At 36.9% G+C, this 25,932-nt stretch overlaps 1 protein-coding gene across 1 annotated transcript in view; it reads left to right on the top strand.

Annotated features, from left to right (window-relative positions):
- LOC122803234 (NXPE family member 4-like) overlaps positions 1–25,932 on the top strand; it is a 313,911-nt gene that overhangs the window by 243,331 nt on the left and 44,648 nt on the right. Inside the window, exon 3 of the mRNA XM_044072833.1 lies at positions 17,974–18,665. Within this exon, the coding sequence (XP_043928768.1) occupies positions 17,974–18,665 (692 nt within the window). The remainder of the gene's footprint in view (positions 1–17,973; positions 18,666–25,932) is intronic.

The raw sequence follows: 25,932 nt of genomic DNA, 5'->3' as shown, positions 1-25,932 counted from the left end.
TACAACTGCTCCTAAACTTGTTCTTTTCATGATTTGTTCTATGAGCGTGAGGTTTGAAATATTTATAAACGGAGATGAATACAATAGTTTGTGTGACTGTGACTTATTATCATTCAGCCCAAATGATTTGTCTACCTGCAACCTAATTATCCACTTGGTGTCTTTTCAGGGAACACATGCAAGTAGATATTACTGAAAGCTAAAATCATGTAAACATTTGGCTGAAGCATTTGGGCCCAAAGTTTTCTAGCCAGGAGCCTTTCTTAACCTTGTCTGTAGTGCAGTCGCAGTTACTTTGTGCTATTCCATGTCTTCCATATTAGACTATCTTTTTTTGCATATTTTATCCATTCAGCATCCTTGCTGTGTTCAACAAGATCTTTGTAGATGGTTTTCCAGAATTTATTAATTTTTGCTATTTTTTTTTTTTTGTGGTCTAAGTTGCTGCTATTTTTCAAAGATCCTTACAGAACTTCTTTGTGCCATACGTAAATTCTTTGCTTTCTATCCTTTGTTTGCATTCCCCCACTTGCATCTTTGAAGTTTTTCATCCTTTCCAGAGATTTTTAATTTATTGTTAGAAATGGAGTAACACAAATCTTTTTAAGAATGTTTTGTGGACTGATTTCTTTTTCTGTATTCCTGAAAGATATTTTACTTATTTTGTTAAGTGTTTTACCGTTGCCTGTAATAGGCCTTTCAATGACGGCATTCTTTCAGTTCTTTTGTTTTCTTTTTATTACTTTCTGTTGCACAGTAATGTTCTCTCTAGCGACGGTTATAATTACTGCATTTATAGGTTTTATTAGTCTTTTAACAGTTTGTGTCTTACGCACTTTCCGTAGCCTCTTTCTTTTATATGTATTAATATATTTAACTATTTTTATTAAATCCTGCAAGTCTTGTCTTAAATCATTCTTTTCGTACTAACAGTTTTATTCTAAAATTTGTGTTTCCTAGTGTTTCTTCTACGTCTTGGTTTTAGAATGATTCTCCACAGTTTATGAAATGTTGTTCATGGGTCATAGACATCACTGATGCATTAGTGTGGTTCCTTTATTACTTGTTCAGTTTGCACCCGATTCAGTGAACCACTTCCATTACTGCTACATTGTTTCATTTCCTCTCTCACTTCCTGAGCATGTGCCTCTATTACTGAATATCACAATGGAGCACTCTTTGCATCTGGAGTTGCATTTCAAGTCCTTCACGTCTTAGCTGATACAATTTCATAGGTGTATACTAGGCTGATGACCACAAGGGCCTTTTTAGGCCAAGTCATGCATTCCAGGCGAGACTCAAACACTGTATTTTTTATCCGTGAGGTAAACACCTTAACCATTATGCCAACCCACAACTACAAAAGAAAGCTCCAAAGGTAGCAGTATCCTAAAGTTCATAGGTTCATAACTCAAACCCTGCACTTTGTGTCTGTGAGATGAACACCTTTACCATTATGTCAACACCCCAGCTTCCTTTTTGTTTTTTCTTACATTCTGTACTGGTGAGATGAATACTTTTCTGTACTTTGCACTTCTCTGCTATTATTCTGTTTTGTGTGATATTTACCATGGCTGGGTGCCTTTGCTTATACACATCTTCAGATACCTTTGACTTTGCTGCAGGCGTATCAGTTAATATAGCTTTCTTTTCTGCATATGAACTTGACCATATTGAGTCTTGTTTCTTCCTTTCATCCAATACTTCTGCCTTTAGTATTGCAGATATCTCAGGCATTTCTTTCTTTATTGGAAAACAATGTGACAAAGTGCTTTCGCCCATCAAATACAAGGTTTCGTCAGAGTCAACATTTAAAAAGTGATCACTTCATTTTATATAAAATGAATCAGTGACATCACCACTAAATTCTTGAGAACTAAGCAAATTTAAAGTGACCCCACTTTAAAAGAAACAATCATATTATTGACACATAAACAACCCTTATTAAAAATAATAATATTAAAGAAACCAAAAGCTTGCTAAAAATATATATTATACAACTCCAGACACTGACAATATTGTCCTTCTTGATGTGTGAGCAAACTACTCGATTCTCATAGCCCTTTGTTTTAATAAAGGGGCAATGGAAATACCATCACTGAGACCTGGCCAATGTTTGGCATTTAGTCCTAATTGCCACCTGGTCTCTCTCAAGTCAACTTCGGTTTTAACATTTCCACCCCTTTCATTCTGTTTAACTTTGTCAAGAATAAAAAATAAAACCTTTTTATAATTAGAGCAAGACATAGTCTGGTTATATAGAGCACTATATGCCTTTTTATTCTTTATCTCTCACATGTTCACTGATTCTGTCTCTAAGTCCGTGTGGTTTTACCCACATAAAACACTGGGCACACTGTGCACATAGCAACATATACAACATTCCTTGCAGTGCAAGTACAGAGGCCCGGCCACTCCAAGGACCTTTGATAACCCTCCACAGAGACATAGGGACCATCACTGATGAACTGACAAAATGTACAACTTCCACATTTGTACATTTTGGACTTATAACTGACTTGTTGACATTTGTCACTCGACTCAAATGAATTGTTCAAATTTCTACCTCTACTGTAGTACACTCTTGGCTTCTCACCCAATTTTTTCTTCATTTCCACATCAAAACTGGCCCCCACATCCTATTTAATGTGGCTACAAGCTGGGGACAATCATTGTAGTGTACAACCGTAACATCAGTACCAAATATGCCAACAGTTTTACCCTCATTTAAAGTACCTTTTTTTTCAAAATTGGATAAAACGTTGTTAGACATTTTTTAAAAATCCTCCTCCTGAATTTGAGTAGCATACTCAAGGGGTAACCTCTATTTCTAAACATGCCAATTAGTAAGTACATCTCCCTTTCAAAATCTTCATCCTCACTAATTAGTCTTGACAGCCTGACCATTTGGCCTTTAACAACCCCCCTCTTTTGACGTGTGAGGGGGTGACAACTGTCAAATTGAAGTAGCATATTAGAAACGGTAGGTTTTCTATAGATGGTAGAGGTCAGTTTGTCCTGTTCTTTTTTATTAAAATGTCTAAATAGTCCATTTCCATCCTATGGTGTCTATGTATAAATGAAAGGAATGTGGTACTATTGTTCAAAAACTCAACAAAGTCCTTGATATCATCCGAATTACTATTCCACAGATAAGAATGCCATCCAAAAACCTTAGGTATTTGACTGTTTTGGACATGTGAACTGATGAGAAGACATGTTCTCTTTCCCACTCCAACAGGACTAAATTAGCGAACACTGGGGCACATTTATTTGACGCGTGAAAGTGCTTAGTAACATTGGTTCCCAATAAAGAAAGCAGTGTCTGGTTGTACCACTGGTGTGGTTATATATTTTTTATTTTTTTTTTTCGTTTCTCAAGTTTTTTACACTGTTGGTGGATTTATTTGTGATATTAGACATTTCTTTCATCTATCTTGATATTTATTTTACTGTAGCTTTTTCTAGTACTTTACATATTTCTTTATTTGAATTTATTCAGTTAAAGATCTTAAGTTGACATCTGTTATTTTTGACACTTTTTCAACTGCAGCAATTTTTCAGTGTTCATTTTTCCCCATGTTATTGTAATGTAGCCCCCTTTTACCAAGTCTGTGTTTACTGCATAGCAATAGCAAAACATGATTTATTTCTTATCGTCAGCTGTCCATCACACTGTTTCTAAGAAGCTTGATATATATTTTTTTCTTTTTAGTTCATACTAGGTTAGCTGCTGTTGTGGGCTGTTTTAAGCTTAGCCAGTTTCCCTTGGGGAGAATCTAACCTTATACCTTTATGCCAACCTCTCAACCATGTTCTTTTGTCACAGTGTGGTCATTAAAATCCAGGACTAACACCGTAAAAGACTACTATCATCTTAGAATTGAGTTTGAGTCTGACTCGGTACACCTGGCACTTGTCTAGTCATAGCCTTCATGGAAAATAATGAGGGTTTTTAGGGGATTCATAACAGCACCCACTTTGCAGTGATCACCTAACTAGGTAAGACATTGTCCTCTGACTTCTGCTTTCACATCAGCACTAGCTCTACACTGATTTCAAACAAGATTAGATTTTAAGCTAAACAAAATTAAAAGTCTGTTGCAGTAAGTGTAATACAAGAAGACAGTGTTTGATTTTATCAGAAGCTGATTACAGAATGGGAAGTTTAGTGGTGCAGTGATTGTTGACAAACTCAATAAATTATTGGGTTTATTTATCAGAGACAGGGATGTATGTTATGTAATGTCATAGTCAAAGACAGGGATTTATGTTATTTGATGTCACATGTTAAAACAATGTAGCATAGGTTGAAGACTTTGAACTGAATGGGCTGGCCCAAGTTCGGTCATGAAGTACCAGGTAAAATATGTGCCCTCAGATGGCTATCTACCAACACTTTGAAATCATTTACAAAATTTGATATTACACTTTGGTATAACTCTTGCTGTACCACTCACTGCTTCCTCTTTGTATTAATTATGCTACTTTTTTTAAAAAACAAACATCTTTATTAAACCATCACATACAACATAGACAATCATACATTTATATAAATGAAAACAAGCCATTTTAACATAATCCTTCTTGCAATCATTATACATCACAAACTATATTGACTTAATTTTAGTTGTAAACATTATACATCACTTATAATCTGCCCAATATTTCTCACTCAAACATTATATAGCTCATTTAAGTCTTACCGCCTTTTAAATCTCATTCCTCCCTTGCATGTATTGTTCCTACAATTCCCATTTTTTCCTATGTAGTTTGCTCCTACCCTTTTCTAAAGATCTCACTTCCAGTTGTTTTATCTGTTATTATATTCCCTACTTCTAGTACAGTCGGTTTGGATTTTGAGATTTTGATTTCCATTTTCCTAGTAATTGCTTTTTTGGTAGGCACCATAATTTGACACGGCAAGGCCTTATCACATCTAGGCAATTCCAATTCTGAATCATAGCTCAGAAAAATCATCACCCTTGTCACACCAATTCACTCAACCAGTATCTCCAACAGTGCATCCCGCAGGGAATCCCTAAAATCTGCCAGCATCCTACACTCCCAGAAAATATGTTCCCAAGTACCTCTTTCTTCCACATTGAACCTACAACATTTGCCATCTACCTGAGGAAAAATTCTCTGGAGTCTACTTGGGGTATATAAATATCTACTGTATGTATATATTTCCAAGTAAAAATCCTAAATCTTTTAGATTTTGTTGCATATTTGGGAGACATACATATATCCTCCCATTGTTTCTTTGTGAGTTGCTTACCCAGTCTCTCCTCCCAATCCTTTCTAACCTCCTCTAATTGATTCTTATAGTTATCATGCAATATTTTATATGCTGTACTAATTATTCCTTTTTTAATGGCAGCTTCTGTTCTAGATTCTACTATAAACTCTACCAGTGCTGGTCTTTCATTTAGGACACCTCTATTTCTTTCTCTTTGTCTATACTCTGATATGAATCCTTGATAGGGAAGGCAATCTCTAACTTGCAGTCCAAATAAATACTTGGTCTCTCTTCCCATTCTATTACCTTTCCCTGTTTAGTTATTTGCTCCCAATACCTTGGCTCCTTTGCCAGATTTCTCCAATAAATTCCAGCCCCCTCTTACCTAATAATTCATACCTAATAATTCAAGTAACAAAGGGAAAGAGGACACCCCTGCCTGGTTTCTCTACTTAAGCAGAATCAGAGAGAACCCCGCCCACTTTAATTTTTGCCTCTGATCCCTCATATATCCTCCTAATCAAATTTATAATTTTTTCAGGAAGTGCACCTGCTTCCATTGCCCTACTCATAAAGTCTCAGCTCACTCTGTCAAATGCTTTTTCTGCACCAAGACCCACCAACAACAATGCTATCTTCTTACATTCTGCTTCCCTCTGGATCATTAGTGTTCTGTTAATGTTGTCAGATATTTGTCTCCTCTCCACAAAACCACATTGATCCATAGCTATCAATTTTGGCATTACTTTTGTCATTCTTTTAGCCATTATAGACATGAACACTTTATAATCCTGGTTTAATATTGAAATGGGCCTGTATGAAGCTGGATCTTTTGGATCCTTACCCTCTTTAGGTATTACAGCTCCCACTGCTTTCTTCCAGGATGCTGGTACTTCTCCTCCTCTTAAGATACTGTTAAACAAAACCTTCTAGATCTTTATCAGTTTTCCCCCCTAGCTTCCAAACTTCTACAGGAATACTGTCTACTCCTGGGGATTTTCCTGTAACTTGGTTATACATCACAATTTTTATCTCATTTCCTCCTGTCCTAACCATTAGTAATCGAGCCTCATCTACCTGTAACCTTGGCACTCTCCCTCCTTAAACATCCCCCGCTTCCCATACCTTAATCTACTTTCAGACCTTAACTCACTCTTCTCACTAGCTCTGTCTAATCTTCCTTGAATACTCTTTCTACTGTCTTCTAAAATCTATTAAGCAAATTACCTCAGAGAAACATTCTATTGTAATTGTCTTGCCTTCGTGCAACTACATTATGATAAAACTGGGTTTTTGTAACTACTTACCCCAAAAACTATATTTGTCTTAATGACATATTTATTTTCATACATCTTGAAATAGTTATGCTATACTCCTGATTATTGACACTGTATAACACTGTATAACTACTTAATGCCTTGTAATAATCCTGTAACATTGCTGTTTAATGCTAATTTATAATGAAAATTGTATAATATGTTGGAGCTTTTCTCCCCGGGCCTCTGCTGAAAAAGGGCTCTTTAGCTCAGTCGGACAATCCTGGTCAACAAAGTAAAATAAATTTAATTCTTCAATAAACATTTCCATTTGTATCTTTTCTTGATTTCCATATTTCTCGGCTTTATACAGACTCATAACATTTCTGAAATATTTCTAATACCTCTACAGGATCTCTTGTTACCTTCATTGTTATAGGCTCCCTAAGCTTGCTGACAGCCTTTTCTACTTTCTGTTGCCTCAGTTGTTGTGCTAGATGTTTTATGCTTTACTGTTATTATCAAAGAACAGTTGCTTAACAGCAATCTTTCTAACCTTGTGCATATTATCGATGCAATCCCTTATTTTCTGCTCATCATTCTGCGGTTGCTCCTCTTCTTGTTCTGTGAGAGTCCCCCTGTTCTGCAATACTTTAACATTTGTCAGGCCCTCTAAATAATTCTTTTTACTTTTTAGCCATAGCTCGCATTCTTTTATTTGCATCCTATTTTAAAACTCCACCTTAATTTTATCCCACTCCCTAGCTATATTTTCAGAAGAAATTTCTATCCTCTGTAATAGCTCCTGAATAACCTCCACTACCCATTCCTTAAATTCTTATCTTTTCAACAGATAGGTGTGAAAACACCAGTGTCTCATTTTTATTTTATTATCCTTTGTTTTTATTTTAGTTATTATTGGCACATGATCTGAAATAGTTATTGGGCACATATCAAGACCTTCAATTAAATGCACATGTTCCTGTGAAATGTAAATTCTGTCTAGCCTAGCCCAGATTTTGTATCTCAGGGTATAATATGGAAATTCACTATGAACTCCTATTACTGAATTCACATCTTCCATGCCAAATATTTTCATAAATTTCTTCAAAAATCTACCCTTCTTTGTTATACTTTCCCTTCTAGGCCCCCCAGACACATCTTCACTGTTGCAAATCACATTCCAATCTCAACCTATAAGTAATATTATTTGCTGAAAACTGATTATTTCTCCCAGAATTTTCTTAAGCTCCATTATAGCAGTTTTAGGTGGAATATAAATACATGCCAGTGTAATCCTCCTCCCTTGCTAGTAACCCCTTAGCAATACAAATCTGCTATTATTATCTTTTTTTTTATCTTATTCTATCACTACTGGAGTTCATATTCCAAATTATTATAAGTACTCCACTTTTCTTTTGTCCCAGATATTCCGCTGAATAACCATCTGGAAAACCCTTCTTTATCAAATTCACATGTTCGCTTCTTTCTAATTGTGTCTCCTGCAACACAGCTATTTGCACTCTACATTTTTTAATATAGTTCACTACTCTTTATTTTTTGTATTTATCTGTGAGACCGTTGAGATTTAAAGACACTACAGAAAGCATCATTGCATTAAAAATGTGTGTTAATTGTATTACTTGCTGTAATCCCATACTAATCACCTCTTACTTTTAATTTGTGTTTGGCAGGATGTACTACAGTATACTCATATTGTTCCTCATCCTTTATTGTTCTGAAGGCCAAAATCCATCAGCCTTTAATCTTCTTTGCATAGCAGAGTACAAAACTAATTTTTTAGTCTTTGCCTGTATTATAGATCTTTCATGTGTACTGCTTTCTCAACAAATTGTTCTAAATCTTTCCATTCTGTTGACCCACTACCTACTGGGTGGATACCAAACTCTAGAGCTTGTCTTATCAAGGTGCTATGTAGTGACATCATATAGCGAAGAACTCTGTGAATAGTAGTATTTTCTGTCTAGTCTTATTAGGAATTGTTCCTATATGACCAACAAACGTGAGTCCATTGTTTACACTTCTGTACAAATCCTTGTGAACTGTTTTCATTTGGTTTGTATTGCATCATTTATACATCTTTTTTTGAAGTCATCATTCTGCATTTCATAGTAAGTCTTTTTTCAGATTTTTCATCAAGCTTCTCCCAGCTGCCTTTCCTTGGCTTCATTGCTAACATTGCACATATTGCAGCAATCTTCCTCAGACACAAGGTCTTCCTCAGAGAGAAGGCTGGACACTATTGTGACCTTGTCTGTGTACATTGTACATTAACAATTATTCTGTGATGGCAATGCCACCACTGTAAATCCAAAAGAGCAATAGCTCATACATTAAAGCAGTAAGAAGCTCTTTTTTTTCCAGTACAGAGCTGTCCATTTGACCATTAAGCTGAATTTCAGAAAACCTTCCAGACAGCTGTGCTTCCTCCCCCTTTGGACTGATATTTTAGTCATACCAAAATGCATTTTAGTTGAGTAACAGCAACTCATGAATGATAGTATCTAAAGGTTAATAAAAGTCCAATAACAACATATGTACCTATGCTCATTTATCCGTATCTTCTGATACAATATCCCTAAATACAGATAGTTTCCTCTACTGACAAGCCTTCACATTATGTCTGCTAACTCTGTCCATGGCTCTGGCATCTCTCACTACTTTCAGTATTAAAAGTGCCTCCCCATTCCAAAACTTTATTTTTTCCAATAAGAGGCTGCTTGATCTGTAACTTGGGGGGCAGGTTTTACTGCAATCACCTATTTATATTAGAGCAATGATGCCTGTTTTTTTCTGCATGATGCTTAATTCTTTAATTAAACAAACAACACAGAATTGAGGTATTTCCTGTTTTCAGTCTATTTAACTGTTCACTGCTACCCCTGTCACTACCTGGTGCTTTCTTAACTTTCAGACTTATCTGTACTCCTTCTACACGGGTTTATAGGTTCATAGGAGAATACTAAGCTAACTGCTCTGAAGGACCATTTTAAGCCTAGACAAAAATCTGTGGTCAGAATCACACCCTGTATCTTGTGCCTGTGAGGCAAAGACTTTAACTATTAAGCCATTAAGCCACTTCCCTGGTGCCATCACGTATTCATTCCCAAATCAGCTTGGGCATTAGTTGGTGTTACCTCTGCAGTTATTCTACAGTATACACACTGATTGTGTCAGTGGCACAAAAGGTAGCATGCTTGCCTTTAGTGCTAGAAGGTCAGAAGGCTGTGGGTCCTCTTTCCACCCGAGGTGCATGGATTAATTTCCAATACTAATAATTCATTGCATCATAAGAAGGGCACTGCACTCCAGAATGTGCCATACAGTTGTTCAGTTTGGGTTACCTGGGATAACTCTGTTGAGCAAAAACTGGAAATAAAAAACAATCAACCTGCCAAACAAGAATTAAGAATTGTTGTAATCTGTGTAGGTTTAGTACCCGGGTGCAGCTTGGAAGTGGATGACATGACGGCAATGAGGAGGCTGGACATCCTATGTATCCGAGAGACAAGATGGAAGGCAGTGCAGCAAAGCCACTTGGCTTGAGATCCAGAGTCTGCTACCCAGGAAGAGGACAGACTAGAAATGGTAGGAACTATGATGAGGGAGAGGCTTCAGAAGACATTGAAGGATGTTGTCAGAATTAGTGACAGACTCACGGCAATCATACTCTAGTGTAAGGATAAGGCATTATTCACAATATCAGCTTATGCACCACAGCAAGTTTGTGATAGTGAGGAAAAGAGGGCATTCAAACAGTAGTTGCAGGACCTAATAGATAAATTAGCACAACATGAATTGGTGTTGATAATGGATAACCTGAATGCTCATATTGGGAGAGACAGAATAGACTATAAGAACTACCTGGGTCCAAATGACTGGGGCAACAGGAATAAAGAAGGAGAGGTCATTCTAGACTTCTGTCTGGCAAATGGCTTCATGGTGGACAATTCATGGTTCAGCAAAAGAGACAGTCACAAGATCACATGCAAGAGTGGCTAGCATGCAACTTGGGTAGACTTCTTCTTAGGAAAGGGCACTGAGGTAGAATCAACAGTTGCAAAATCATCCCCAGTGAAACAATCCACCCACATCATAAACCACTGGCACCCTAGCTATAGCTTTTAGGAAATCGGAGGTGCTGTATGTCTCCTTATTTGTGAGGATCATCTCAAACTGCTTATGTCTTCTCAGCAACAGACGTCTCTTGCTAGGTGGTTCTTCAACTCCTCCACCCTATCCTGTTCCCACACCAGCATTTTCATCAGCACAGACAAGTCCATTGCCTTGGCACCCACTAAACATTTGAGCCAACAGTGCAACGCCTCCACTGAAATTCATTTCAGGGGAGGAATAATCTATTTAGAACATGAATGTTCCAAAAGGAGATAGGGAACATGGGCGGAACCTACATTCCGCTGTTGCTTGTGTTGCGGATTTCCTTTTCTTCCCAAGACGTACCAGTCCCCAAAGTATTTAACCAATTCCCTGCCTACTGGGGGAGCTGTCTCTTTCAATGTCTGGTACACCTATGACACCTCATTTTCTGGCAAAAAGGCTAATGCAATCAATGACTTCACAGCTATCTGGAACGGCTTGTCCATATTATTCAAATGAGCCAACCCAAGCTGTTGCAGTTTCCTCCACACATTTCTACCAAAGTGGAAGAGACAGCCTTCAGATTTTACTCCATTAATGTTCAGATGTATACTCTTGATTGCATTGATTGCGGCTATGTAGAAGTCACATAACACATACTTTAAAGTTGTCTCGAAGCCCTGCTCCGCTAGTAAATGGAACATACAGTCTCACATTGAATTATAGGCTCTTATGGACTTCTTCTTCATAAGGCAGTACAGTAAGGTGACTGATTTACTATATCCCTCATACCACACCAGCCTGTGGATGCTGTATAGCTGTCTAAAGATCAGCCTCTTGTAGAAGAATGTGCTGTCTATTAATCAAATGGTGGCATGGCTTAAATCAAGCAAATTATTTATGGTACTGAACACTACCACTGCATTTTCACCGATGACACCCACTACTCTTTTCTCCACAAATGTTCCTGTTTTAATTGGGTAGCCTTGGACATTCAGGGTGTGCAGGGTTAAGTGTGGGTTAGTTGATGTTGCTGCTTGCTTCCTCTGTACCCTTCCCACCTGTTGCAGTAAAGCACATCTAGTGGGAAGGTCAGGTACTAGGTCCACAGAAGTAGAAATTAGTAGGTCCTCTACCAACAGACAAGGTGCATCGATGGACACCGCAGGCCTATGTTTTAGTTCACTGCACATGTGGTATTTCTCCTCCTCTGATGGGTCACCTGTATGACTGTGGGCTACTGTTTTACTAAGCTGCTCACCGGTAGGTAAACTGATTGTATTTAGCCTACCTTTACATTTGAGAGCCGATTTCCACTTGCAGCACCAATATTTCCTTCCACTGCCTGTACGCTCCAAATGGAACATGTAACCCTCGATAATTAGCACTTTATTTCCTTTTTGGAAGACTGTGGTTTCATACACAGTTCCAATTGCTCCTGGTGGGGGAAACGTCACACACGCCATTGTTGTGTGTGTACTTTGTATGCCCTGTTAAAGGCTTAGCAGATATTTATACTCTCTTGTCAGGACTGCAAAAGTCGGGATTGTGTATTTTCTGGTTGCTGTGTTTTCATGCATGTGGTCTTGAAATACTGAAATTCAGGATTTCAGTATTTTGAGATTACAAAGTGGACCTATGTAGATATATATATATATATATATATATATATATATATATATATATATATATATATATATATATATGGATTCACTTCATAACATTGAAATATCAAAATACTGAAACTCAAAATACTGAAACCAAAACACTGAAAGCTCAAAATACTGAAACTCAAAATACTGAAAACACATATTATGCGTAAACTCAGCTTAAACAACATAAATCATAACAATTTCTACCAAATATATGCGGCTGCTTGACACCCCTGCTAATTAAATATATCAACTCCAAGATTGCACATAGTGTAGTTAAGTGCAATCTTGGAGTAGATATATATATAATTAGCAGGGGGTATATTTGGTAGAAATTGCTATGATTTATGTTGTTTAAGCTGAGTTTACGCATAATATGTGTTTTCAGTATTTTGAGTTTCAGTATTTTGAGTATTCAGTATTTTGAGCTTTCAGTATTTTGGTCTTCAGTATTATGAAGTTTTGTCATTTTCAGTATTATGAAGTTTCAGTGTTATGAAGTGAATCCATATATATATATATATATATATATATATATATATATATATATATATATATATAGTTCTACATCAGATCACTGAAATCCCATTTCACTGACTTTCATTTCATTGAGACCAAATCACCTAAATTTCACAACACTGACAACTCATTTCACTGAATTTCATTTCACCGACAGCTTACAATGCTAAATTTCAAAAGACAACATGGGAAACCATAGACAAACACATTCACAAAACTAATGATTACCTCTTTCCACAACTTAAAAACTACTTACTTATCCTAGTAACAGAAACCAGACAACATAAAACCAAACTAAGTGATGGGCTACTTCCCCCAAACCCCCCAATGTGGGGTGCTCTTCTAAGTATATATACTCACTCCAGGATCGCTCTACAGTGGGGAAAAGGGTATATACCTTTTACTTGCCTCACAGTCCTCTACACACTGCCACTACTGCTGGGAAGTCTATAGCTTACAATTCAGTGAAATGAGATTCAGTGAAATGAATTTTCAGTATTTTGGAAATTAGGTGATTTGGTCTCATCGAAATCAGTTTCAGTGAAATGGGATTTCAGTGATCTGAACTAGACCCATGTAGATATATATATATATATATATATATATATATATATATATATATATATATGTATATGTATGTATACACACACACACACACACACACACACACACATATATATATATATATATATATATATATATATATATATATGTATGTATACACACACACACACACACACACACACACACATATATATATATATATATATATATATATATATGTATATGTATGTATACACACACACACACACACACACACACATATATATATATATATATATATATATATATATGCATGTACACACACACACACACGCACACACACATATATATATATATATATATATATATGTATATATATACACACACACACACACACACACACATATATATATATATATATATATATATATATATGTATGTATACACACACACACACACACACACACATATATATATATATATATATATATATATATATATATATGTATGTATACACACACACACACACACACACACACACACACACACACACACACACACACACACACACATATATATATATATATATATATATATATATATGTATACACACACACACACACACATATATATATATATATATATATATATATATGTATATGTATATACACACACACACACACACACACACACATATATATATATATATATATATATATATATATATATATGTATATGTATGTATACACACACACACACACACACACACACACACACACACATATATATATATATATATATATATGTATATGTATGTATACATATATAAACGCACACACACACACATATATAGATATATATATGTATAAATATATATATATATATATATATATGTATATGTATGTATACACACACACACACACACACACACACACACACACACACACACACACATATATATATATATATAAATATATATATGTATATGTATGTATACACAGACACACACACACACACATATATATATATATATATATATATATATATATATATATATATATATATATGGGTCTACTACGGTTGATTGAAAACTCACTTGATTGAAAATGAAATTACTAGGACCACTTCACTGAAAGCTCACTTCACTGAAAGCTCACTTCACTGAAACTCATTTTGTTGAAAGATATAAATGGCCTTTTCCCCACTGTAGTGCGACCCTAGAGTTAGTATATAAAGTTAGAGGGGGTGTCTGTATCAGCCGGAGGGTCAATTATGGCCCCCAGTTTGCAGTCATCTGTGAACATGGTCAGCCATAGTCCTCCTATGCTTGCCTGTACCTCGGAGAAGTATATACCAAACAGGAGGGGTCCCAGGACTGAGCCCTGGGGGATGCCACCTGTAACCGGTTTAGAGTTGGACCAAAAGCCTGCAACTCTCACTGTGTGGGTTCTATCCATGAGCCAATTGGCAACCCACCTCATGACGTAGGGGTTTATGTTCAGGCTGGTGAGCTTGTCTATAATACCAAAATGAGGAATGGTGTTGAAAACCTTTACGAGGTCTATATATGCTGTCTGGACCTCCTTTCCCTCGTTTAAAGCCTTGGTAACTGTCTCAAAGAAATCCACCAGGTTTAGGAGGCATGATCTGCCCTTAACAAAGCCAAATTGGGTAGGGTCCAATGTTTGGAGGTTCCCAATGTCTCTGTTAATGAGTTCCATGATGATGAGCTCCATAGTCTTGCAGACCAGGTTAGTCAGGGTTATAGGGCGATAGTTCCTGCATGTCCTCCTTGTGTTTGTTGGGATCTTCTCTGGGTGCTCCAGTTTCCTCTCACATTCCAAATAAATGTGTGTGTTTGTGTGTGTGGTATGGAAGAACAACTGTGGCAGGGCTAGCCACCTCGCAGTTTGAACATTGGCTCTAGCTGACTGTCATTGTTGAAGTGACAACCTGACGCCATATTCCAAAAAGGGGAAAAAAGGTTGTTGATGGATTGATTCATAAAGTTGTAGAAAGTATTCTAAGAACTAAGCCAACTCAGGAAAGGAGAAAGAAGATTTTCCAAATAGGGTTGACTGAAAGTAGGGACACAGAAAATAGGCAAGAGGGGGTTGGAATTTACCTGAGAAAACTAGCAAAGGAACCAAGGTGTTGGATGCAAACAACTAGAAAGGAAAAGGTAATAGATTGGGATGAGGCTAAGAAGTATGGACTGCAGGTTTGAGACTGCCTTCCTGTCAGAAACTGATATCAGAGTATAGCCAAACAGAATGGGATGGAGAGTACTAAATGCAGGACCTACTCTAGTAGAGTTTTTAGTCAAATCTAGAACAAACATTGCTGTTAAAAATTAATAATTAGTATAGCATATAAAATATTACATAATAACTATAAAAATCAATCAGAGGAGGGATGAGAGACTGGAAAAGCAATTTACAAGGGAAAACAGGGGACACATGTATGATTCCCATGTATGCAACAAAATCCAGAAAGTTTATGATTTTTGCTTGGAAGTGTTTGTATAGGTACTTTTATACCCCAAAGAGACTTAAAAGACTTTTTCCTCTTGCAGATGGCAAATGTTAGAGGGGTGATGGGGAAGAAAGAGGTAACTGGGAATGTGTCTTTTGGAAGTATAATAAACTGGTAAATTTTAAAAATTCCCTACAGAGTACTCTGTCAGAAATATTGGGGGAACAAATGGGGCACAGGATCTTAATTGCCTAGATATAGTAAGGCCTTATTAAGTTTAATTCTATTGGTTACCAAAAAAGCATTTACTAGGAAATAGAAATCAACATTTAAACCAGCTGTATTTCAAGTATTGAACATTGTACAAAGATAAAATAACTGAAGTGGGATCTTCAGAAAAAGAAAGCAACACATTGCAAAGAAATAAATGGAATTTTTGGGAATATACATGCAGAATAATGTTCAGGAGGGAGAGTGAGGTTTAAGAGAAGACAGGAATTGAGTAGTTAATGTAATGTTGCTTTGAATGACAGTTGTATAAAGAAATAAAAACATGCAATGCATAATGCATGTAAATGAAAAATGTGTTAATATTGTTTGTTTTCTTTTCTATTAATGTATGTGTGTCTATGTCTTAGGTGATAATTTAATAAACAATTTAAAAAACAGAATAAGGAACCCTCAAGTTGTCTTTAGTTTATTTATAGATTTACAGTGTTAATAAATGTGAGTAGGGATGTCTCTGTATGGCTTCCTACTGAAATGTTGGCACTCTAAATGCCAAGTGCCAGCAACCTGAAAAATTAAGACTGAAAACACAAGAGAGCAGAGAATCTCAAAAATCACTCTTTTCCTTAGAACCTTTTGCAAGCTGGTAAGCCCCATGCACCCCCAGAACTTATATATCCCCACTCTGAGATCACTATACCTCAGAGAAAAGGGAATAACCCTAGAAATGGCATCTCGGACTTGACATAAAACAAGTCCGATCTTTCAGCCATTCGGTCTCTGTGTTTCAGGACTCACTCTAGAAGGTTCCGACATTCCAAATGGTTACCTTCTGTACTGTACTGTATTCTACCCTGGTCTGAAACCATGTTGAGTTGGGGATAGTAAATTATTGAGTTTTGTTCACTTAGTCCCCAGGAAAACTTGAAAAACTCCAAACTATGTGTAACTACACCAGATATATTTTCAAATAGAATACCGAAATAGTTTTCTCTTTCATACATGGAATGGTATTTGATTAATCAAAGCCCCTATGCTTGCCACTCCGATGGTGTAGAGTGATAAAGCCTGGAATTTGGTCCAGCTGACCTGGGTTCGATTAGTGACTCAGGTGACTGATGAAACAACAAGGAAGGGATCGGTGTGCCCAGCCAAGGTGGGACAGTGCTAGTTGATACATTCCCAAAAGGGGAAAAGGGAGTGGGTAAGCCATAAGAAAAATCCCCCTCGGATTGAAGCATGATAACCTGATCCCCAGGACACCATCAGGATTCATGACCAGCCCCAGTGGAAAAACCACAGTAAGTGTGGGGGTGGGGGTGGGGAAGTAGCTGGTAGACAAATCGTGGACATTGGGTACTGGTGCCAGGTTGTCCAAAAGTACAAAAAAAATATGCTTATTTTATTTTATTTTGTAGGTAGGTGGATAAAACCATGGAGGTCTTTTTTCAGTCATGACTAGTTGCAAAGGTAAAAATCAGGTAATTAAATATTCCTTACAGTATGTCTCTAGAAAGATTCTAAACTGTACGCTGTGCTTGTTATTTGCAATGTGTTACCAAATGTACTGAATTCATGCCTTCTAGAACAGCAATGTGTTACCAAATGTACTGAATTCATGCCTTCTAGAACAGCAATGTGTTACCAAATGTACTGAATTCATGCCTTCTAGAACAGCAATGTGTTACCAAATGTACCGAATTCATGCCTTCTAGAACAGCAATGTGTTACCAAATGCACTGAATCCATGCCTTCTAGAACAGCAATGTGTTACCAAATGTACTGAATCCATGCCTTCTAGAACAGCAATGTGTTACCAAATGTACTGAATCCATGCCTTCTAGAACAGCAATGTGTTACCAAATGTACTGAATTCATGCCTTCTGGAACAGCCTGTTTTGATCCTAATTTCGTTCTTTTTTTGTCGCTTTTCTTCTAGAGACATACTGGCGTATCGTTTTTTCGGCACCCGGCACTATGGACACCTGTACGTTTTCCAGAATCTTTATCATTAGCTGACTCCATATATTGGAATGTTATGTCATGGTGTAACTTTCATGCCCCTGAAGAGTTTAGTTTAATTACCAGTGCTGAGAACAGCCGGGTCTACATTTCACATCCTTTGGCACACTACCGAACTGGGGACACTCTCACAGTCTTCATTGAAACTTTTAATCAACTAGGATACAGACGGACCTCTGGAGGTGACTTCTTTATCGCTAGAGCTTTCAACAGTGATTGGAAAGCAGGAGTTCTGGGAACAGTAGTAGATATGAAAAATGGGAAATATTTAGTAATGTTTCCATTGTTATGGGAAGGGGACGTAAGAATTTCCATCAAGCTTTATCATTCAGCAGAAACTGTGGCTGTTATATGTAAGCATCGGCACAGATATCCTTACACAGTGGCATACAAAGGATTTTTTGTCTCTGAAAACCTAATAGAAACCACCAACTGTCACTTTGACCTCCCACAGGATGGACCCATATGCAACTTTACTGATCTGAGTTCTGGGGTACAATGGATCTGTGAAAAGCCTCCTTCCCTGGGTTGTGAGTACTTCCGGCACATAGAAATGTATTCTATTGACAATAATTTATTAAGCAAGATGGAAGAAAAATTTCTTGAGAGGTATGTTATTTGTTTCTGTCTTTACTTGCTAATTAATTCATTTAAGTTAAGCCCAGTTTTCCCAAGAATTTACTGTGTTATTGAATCTAAAGAAACTTTTTAGTGTATCATTCATCCTGTGTTGTTCGCATAGTATTCAACAGCTATAGTTCAACTCTGGCAGGGTTCAAAACAGGGGGAACTGGTGAGATTAAAGCAAGGTAGGGCTATGAGGAGCAATGCAATGGGCAGGTGGGGTAAACTGGAATGCAGTGGGGCTACATCATGGAGAGGTCATCTCAGAGAATGTTTACAATTTTAAATAAATAAATGATTAAACACCACTGCACTTGTTAACTAGTTATCTGATTAAACACCACTGCACATATTAACTAGTTATCTGATTAAACACCACTGCACTTGTTAACTAGTTATCTGATTAAACACCACTGCACATATTAACTAGTTATCTGATTAAACACCACTGCACTTGTTAACTAGTTATCTGATTAAACACCACTGCACATATTAACTAGTTATCTGATTAAACACCACTGCACTTGTTAACTAGTTATCTGATTAAACACCACTGCACATATTAACTAGTTATCGGATTAAACACCACTGCACTTGTTAACTAGTTATCTTGTCGCAGTAATATTTTTCTTCAGTTTACATGCCTGAGTTAGACAGAGACACTCTGCCTTTGAAGACACAGTAAATTAAGCAGTTTGTGGTGACTTACTCTGTGTGGCTTTCTCAAGTGTGCCCTCTTTTCTGGGAGAAAGTACTTTAATTAGAAATGCAAATGTTAAGAGCTACCACAGTCAGTCTTTAACAATGTACTGTTTTGGCTCAGTTACTGTAATTATGAAAAAGTCTACTTAATTTTATCTATATTACTTTTCTTCCTTGTGGAAGCCATAAATGTTTGAAATGTTAAATACGGTATTGTGTCATTTCAGTGTAATGGAATTTAACACAAGTTGCACAGTGCAGCACAAATTGTTTCAAGTAGTTCTCCTTCACTGACACATCTGTACTAGTATATCCATCCCTAAGGCATCTGCTTGTAGGGAAATCCAGTTGTTAAATTCAAGATTGTGCATTCTGCTACCAGAGACAGTAAACATCAAATGACATCCAAATCATTTTCTGTATTTTTCTATTTGTTTTACACTGAGAGAGACAAAAATTCAAATCAGTTTTTATATTCTTTGCCTGCTGACTATCAACCCCACCCCCTACCACAATCCTTCTGATGCTTTACTTGCCACCAGTGCAATAATCCTTCATACTTCCATTACCTGTGTCTAGCAAGCAATGAGTGATTGCCTGTTTTACTGGTCCTAAGCTTCCCTGCTGTGGCAGGCCTGCACTCTCACAGATGTGAGGGCCTACTACACCACCCCACCACCCCCACCTGTACCACACCGTGAGTATGCTCATTCCAGCACATGCTGTATGAAGGTTGCAGTGCAGATGAAGCCAGATGTGAGGGCCTACTACACCACCCCACCCCCACCTGCACCACACCGTCAGCATGCTCATTCCAGCACATGCTGTATGAAGGTTGTAGTGCAGATGAAGCCAGATGTGAGGGCCTACTACACCACCCCACCACCCACCTGCACCACACCGTCAGCATGCTCATTCCAGCACATGCTGTATGAAAGTTGCAGTGCACATGTAGCCTGGTGGACTCAGGTACATATCACCTGCCCAAATCTATAGCCATGGGCAATGCTCTTTTATAACCCTTAGATAAAGAAAAATATAGACTACAGCTGTACATCAGTTCCTGTGAGGCCACCTAAGATCACTAGTGATAGAAAGAGCATATTATCCTAGGAAATACCATGGAGTTTTAGCTTTACCATGTTTGTTAACAGGAAGTCATTTTTCCACTGTATTCAGCATTCCTCAGACCTATCATTGAGTACAGTGCCCCCTTTGGTATGTACCTAACCAGGCATATCAAACAATTGAAATGTCCACAGAGGTTCCTCACTAAAAGAATACAGGGCTTAAATAAAATGCCATATGCAAACTGCTTCAAGGCTCTATCCCCATATTCTGTCTCCTACAGGCTTTTGTGGGGAGATCTGTGTCTGGCATACAGGGCATTGTCAGACCCCACTCTGATGGACCTCCTGCATATCCACAAAACAAACTGCACCAGAATTACCCATTCTAAAGACATAAACCTTGCTTGTGATATAAACAGGACCTTCTGGAGAGGTGGGTATGTATCCCAGAGACTACCCTGTCTATGGAACAGGCTTCCCATCCATGTAAAGCAGAGTTCCTCCCTAACCCAATTCAAATGCAACTTGGATAATTGGATGGGAAAACAGAAATTCATCCCTGGTTTGGCACCTGTCTCTAATGGGCAGAGGTAACCTGTAAATGGTTCAACTCCCAGGCACATGCTTACACATATCAACGGTACCAGAACTTGTCAAAGATTTGGGATGCATGGCTAAACTTAAAAAGGCCTTGTGGTCATTAGCTTAGTAAACACATATGAACCTAAGGCATGCAGCTTATGCCTTTTCGTACTATTGTGACAATGTGAGGAAGGTGCTTCATGTAAAATATTGCACATTTCCACCATAAAACACAGTCTGGTTACCCAAAAACTATAAATCCAGACAATGTGAGGTCACATGAAGACTGATCAGAACAGTCACTGTGTGTCTTCCATAACGCCTCAGTTCTATAACGTCTTTATAATATGTATGTATAACTTGCCACTCCATCAGGGTTGTGATACGCTCATGCATAGTTATAAAAATGGTGCTTCATTTTATCCATTTATTTTATTTTATTTTTTTATTTGGTTTTAAAACAATAAATAAACAAATTAATTATAAAACAAGAAACTTTTTATATAGGTCCACAGCTGATCAATACATCAAAGTTATACATCAACAACAATTAATATTTTTCAAGCAAGTCTTTAACTTTAATGTGTAATATTAGAAGTTGTCACCTTTTTATTATGCAATTCACTACTGCAAACAATTTTGCCATACTATCATATTCAACATTACAGAGAGTAATTTTACTTTTCCAATTTTTAGTAATTACTTTTCTTGCGATAGAAAGAATAGACCAAAGAAGAGGCACTTAGGTTATTGGAATTATCTCAGGAATCCTGGCATTAAGTATAATTAAAGATTTATCAATGTTACATCTATCTGACTATAGAGCTTGAATAAAGTTATTCATTTATTTCCAAAAAAGGGAGATAACTTCACATTCATATACCATATGCTTCCAATCAGCTATTATTTCAGGATCACATCTCCAGCATTTAATTCTATTTGATTTATATATAATTGTAATTTTGTTAGGAGTGACAAAACCTGTGTGTAAAAATTTCCAAGTGAAAACTTCCCATATAATGAAGATGTAGTTTAATCTGTAGATTTTATAATTAATTGCTTGTATTCTTCAGAGAAGTCTTCATTATTCATTTTTGAGGAGTAGTTCCAATAGGAATTGTCTAAATATGTGAAAGCTAACTTAAGAATGTCATGAATTTTGTGGCAATATAATTTATTTTTCATTGCATTATTATTGATATTTATTAAGAATTCCAATAATTTGCGTAACAATGTCTTATCTAGGCTAAATTTGCCTCTGTATTCACAAAGTCTCTAAATATTTGTAAAATTAATAAATTCTCAAAATCTTAATTGGACCTTAAATTTTCAACATTTTATAATTCCTTGACCTTTCTAAAGCCTTTGACACTGTCTCTCACCCACTCCTAGATAAACTCACTGACTTACATTTCTCTCTCCCTACTATCTCCTGGTTCTCCAGCTATCTCTCTACCTGCCATCAATCAGTTAAGTGGTTCACTGCACTATCCTCTCCTCTCACTGTACAAATGGGAGTCCCGCAAGGGTCCTTACTTGGACCACTACTCTTTAATATTTTCACCAACTTGCTCTACTCCTCTTGTCCCCAGTAATCTCTTGGGCAATATGCTGATGACTCAACTGTTATAACCATTGCTGACAACCCAACTGACCTCCACTCAACTACCCAGGCATCCATCCACACCATTGAGACTTGACTTCGTGATAACAAACTAATACTTAATCGAAAAGAAAAGCTAAGCTCCTACTCTTCCTCTCTAAAAACATCACCACACTCAAAAGTACATTTACCATCTTATCCTGCAACAACACTATCATCTCAGCTGATTTGAGTACTAAATTGTTAGGTGTTACAATAGATGATTAACTTAAGTTTGACCTCCATATTACCAACTTGGTAAAAAGAACTCATCAGAAACTTGGACACCTTTTCCATAGCAAGAAATACTTAACTAACACTGCCTGAATAACTCTCTCCCAGGCTTTATTACTCCCAACACTCCTGTACAGCTGCCACATATTCACAAACCTAAATTCTACAATTATTTCCAATCTTGACACTACCTATAATAAGATCGCCAGATTTGCAGCTAACCAAACCTACAAGTCACACCACTGCTTAACACTACAGCAACTAGACTGGCTAGAATTCCCTCATCTGCTACAACTATACCAACTACAAATCATCCACTCTATCCTATATCTATCCTCCTTCTGCCCCAGCCTCTCCACTATCATATCCAAATATTCACCTGCTAGGGTGCTACACAGCTCAAATCAAGAATTATTAGACATCTACAAACCCAAAACCAAAATAGGCTGCCTTCTCTATAACTATAACCCAGCAACATCCTGGAACTAACTCCTCTTGGAAATAAAATCCCTCCAGCATAGCAAATGTTTCAAATTAGCCACAAGGAAATACCTAAAAACAAAGTGGTCTTGCCAGTGTAGCCAACCACCCTGAAACCACCATCCTTTCACCTATTTGACCACCTCACTCTTAATGTATCTCTAACACTATTCCCCTGCCTCTTCTACCTCTTACCTTCCTCTATCTCCAACCACTCTTAATTCTTACAGTCTCAAAACAACCTACCTGCCTAGTCTGTCTCCTGTACTCTACCTCCCCTACATCTCCTACTAGCCATTCTTACTTTCCTTTCTTGTTTCCAAACTCCTGTACAACTAGATCCTACCCACTTTAAATAGGCATCTGCCTAACTGTTAACTCATTTTGCTCTAAGCAGCTTAAATAATATTGTAATTAGTCACATTTTCTTCAGCTAATTGTTTAAAACCTTGTTTGTAACAACTCACATACTTGTCTGCCAATTGTTAATACTCTGTAGAATTGAATTGCCTGAGGAGCTTTTTTTCTCTCCAGGTCTCTGCTTGGAAGATCCTATAGCTGATTGTTACTACTATGTTACTAAAATGTAATAAATTGTTTTCTAGTCCTGAGGGGCTTTTCTCCCCGGGTCTCTGCTGAAAATGAGCCAAAAACTCAGCTAGACTAACCCAGTTAACAAGTGTAAAATAAATAAAAATAAAGATAAATAAATAATGAAACATGTCATTCTGAAGAAGTCTTGATATTAAAGAAGACGAAAGCGCTAAATAATACAAGATTTGCTGGTGTTTTCCTTGTAATTCTTTTTGAATGCTTTTGTGTCACAATGTTCGTTCTTAGTTTTGTGTATATATATATATATATATATATATATATATATATATATGTATGTTTATATATGTTTATATCAGTACCATTTAAGAAATGATGCCAATAAATTAAATTACTTTGTTGTTTCAGTTCTAGCATTTTGCTGAAGTTATGAGTTTCTAAGTAATCATTTGTATAAGCAATTGGAAACAAAGAAAATTTAAGTCTTTAATAAAACAGAATAAGTAACCTTTGGAAAAAGGAAATTATGTTATTTGAATAGGGAATTTGAGATGAGAATGTAATAGCATTTACACAAAAGTATTTAATAACTAGATAAAACTATTAGGTACTATTTGTTTATGACTGGTTGTAATATATTTATTATTTGTTAATAATATTTCTTGATGTATGCATTTCCATTTTGAATCATAAGATGAATTTATCCATAATGCTATAACTTTTGCAATTGTTGAAAAAGCATCCAATTGAGCATCAGGGAATCCTATGCCACCATTATCCCAACCTTTTCTGTGCCAGTCAAAGGAAACTCTTGGTTTATTAGGATGCCAACAAATTTAAGTAGAATATTATTTATCTTTTTCATGCTTCTTTTTGTGGAGATAGTACTAAAGATTATAAGACAAACAATATTTTTGGGAGAATTACCATCTTAATTACCATCTTATTAATCACTATTCAGTGGGGAAGACAAATATGTTACAAATTATGACTAAACTTAAAATTTTATCAACAACCTGTTAAAAGTTTGTTTGCATTATTTCTTTACTATTAGAAAGTATTTCATTTGATTGTTATTCCAGTAGAAGTTCGAATATCTTTTGTATGAATTTTTTACATTTTTAATATGATTGATTACAATTGGCTAAGTTTCTGGTGTCATTCTAAGGGGATCCAGTATCTGTCTGTCTGGAATGACATGATTGACAGACCTCAATGCTTTGCCAGAGATGGTCTGCATCTGTCATCCCTGGGCTTCCGGATACTGGCCAAGGCACTTGCCATCCTTATAGTGCCTCTTTTAGGCGATGTTCCAAAGACCAGATCACCACCGTAACAGCTACAAACAAATGCAACCTGCAGGTCATGCTGCTCAATGCTAGAAGTCTAAATCTCAAAATGCACTCACTCGAAGCACTCCTTAAAATGGAGAACATTGACATTTGTGCCGTAACAGAGACCTGGTTCAAGGCAGTAGAAAGCACCCCTGTATTACCAGGCTATAGCTCATTCCACACCTTTCAGCCCCAGAACTTGGACCAAAGCTCCAAAGGCGGTGGTGTTTCCATATTCATAAAAGATATGCACACCTCCAGACTGGTAGCCCAACATAAAATTGGGCAAGACAGCAATTCAGGTCATAGCCTGCTATAGGTCCCAACCATGACCTAAGACTCACAATCCATGTTCCTAAGCACCCAGGAGAATATTAGGGTCCAACCTAACACTCTCATACTCAGTGACTTTAACTACCCCTGTATTAACAGGGAAAACTACTCATGTACCAATATACTTGCCCAACATTTCCTGGAATTCATTAATTCCAATTCCCTGGCTCAGTTCATTCTTACCCCCACTAGAGGTAGCAACATCTTGACCTGGTCATTACTAACATGGGTGACTGTTGCTCTATATCAATAGTCAACTCCTCCCTGGTTAGATCCGACCACAAACTAATCACCTTGGAAGTCCACATCTCCCACCCCCACCC

Source organism: Protopterus annectens, chromosome 5.part1 (assembly GCF_019279795.1).
Source record: "Protopterus annectens isolate FY-2018-M chromosome 5.part1, PAN1.0, whole genome shotgun sequence".
Lineage (NCBI taxonomy): Eukaryota > Metazoa > Chordata > Ceratodontiformes > Protopteridae > Protopterus > Protopterus annectens.
This window is presented reverse-complemented; position numbering and strand designations above follow the sequence as displayed.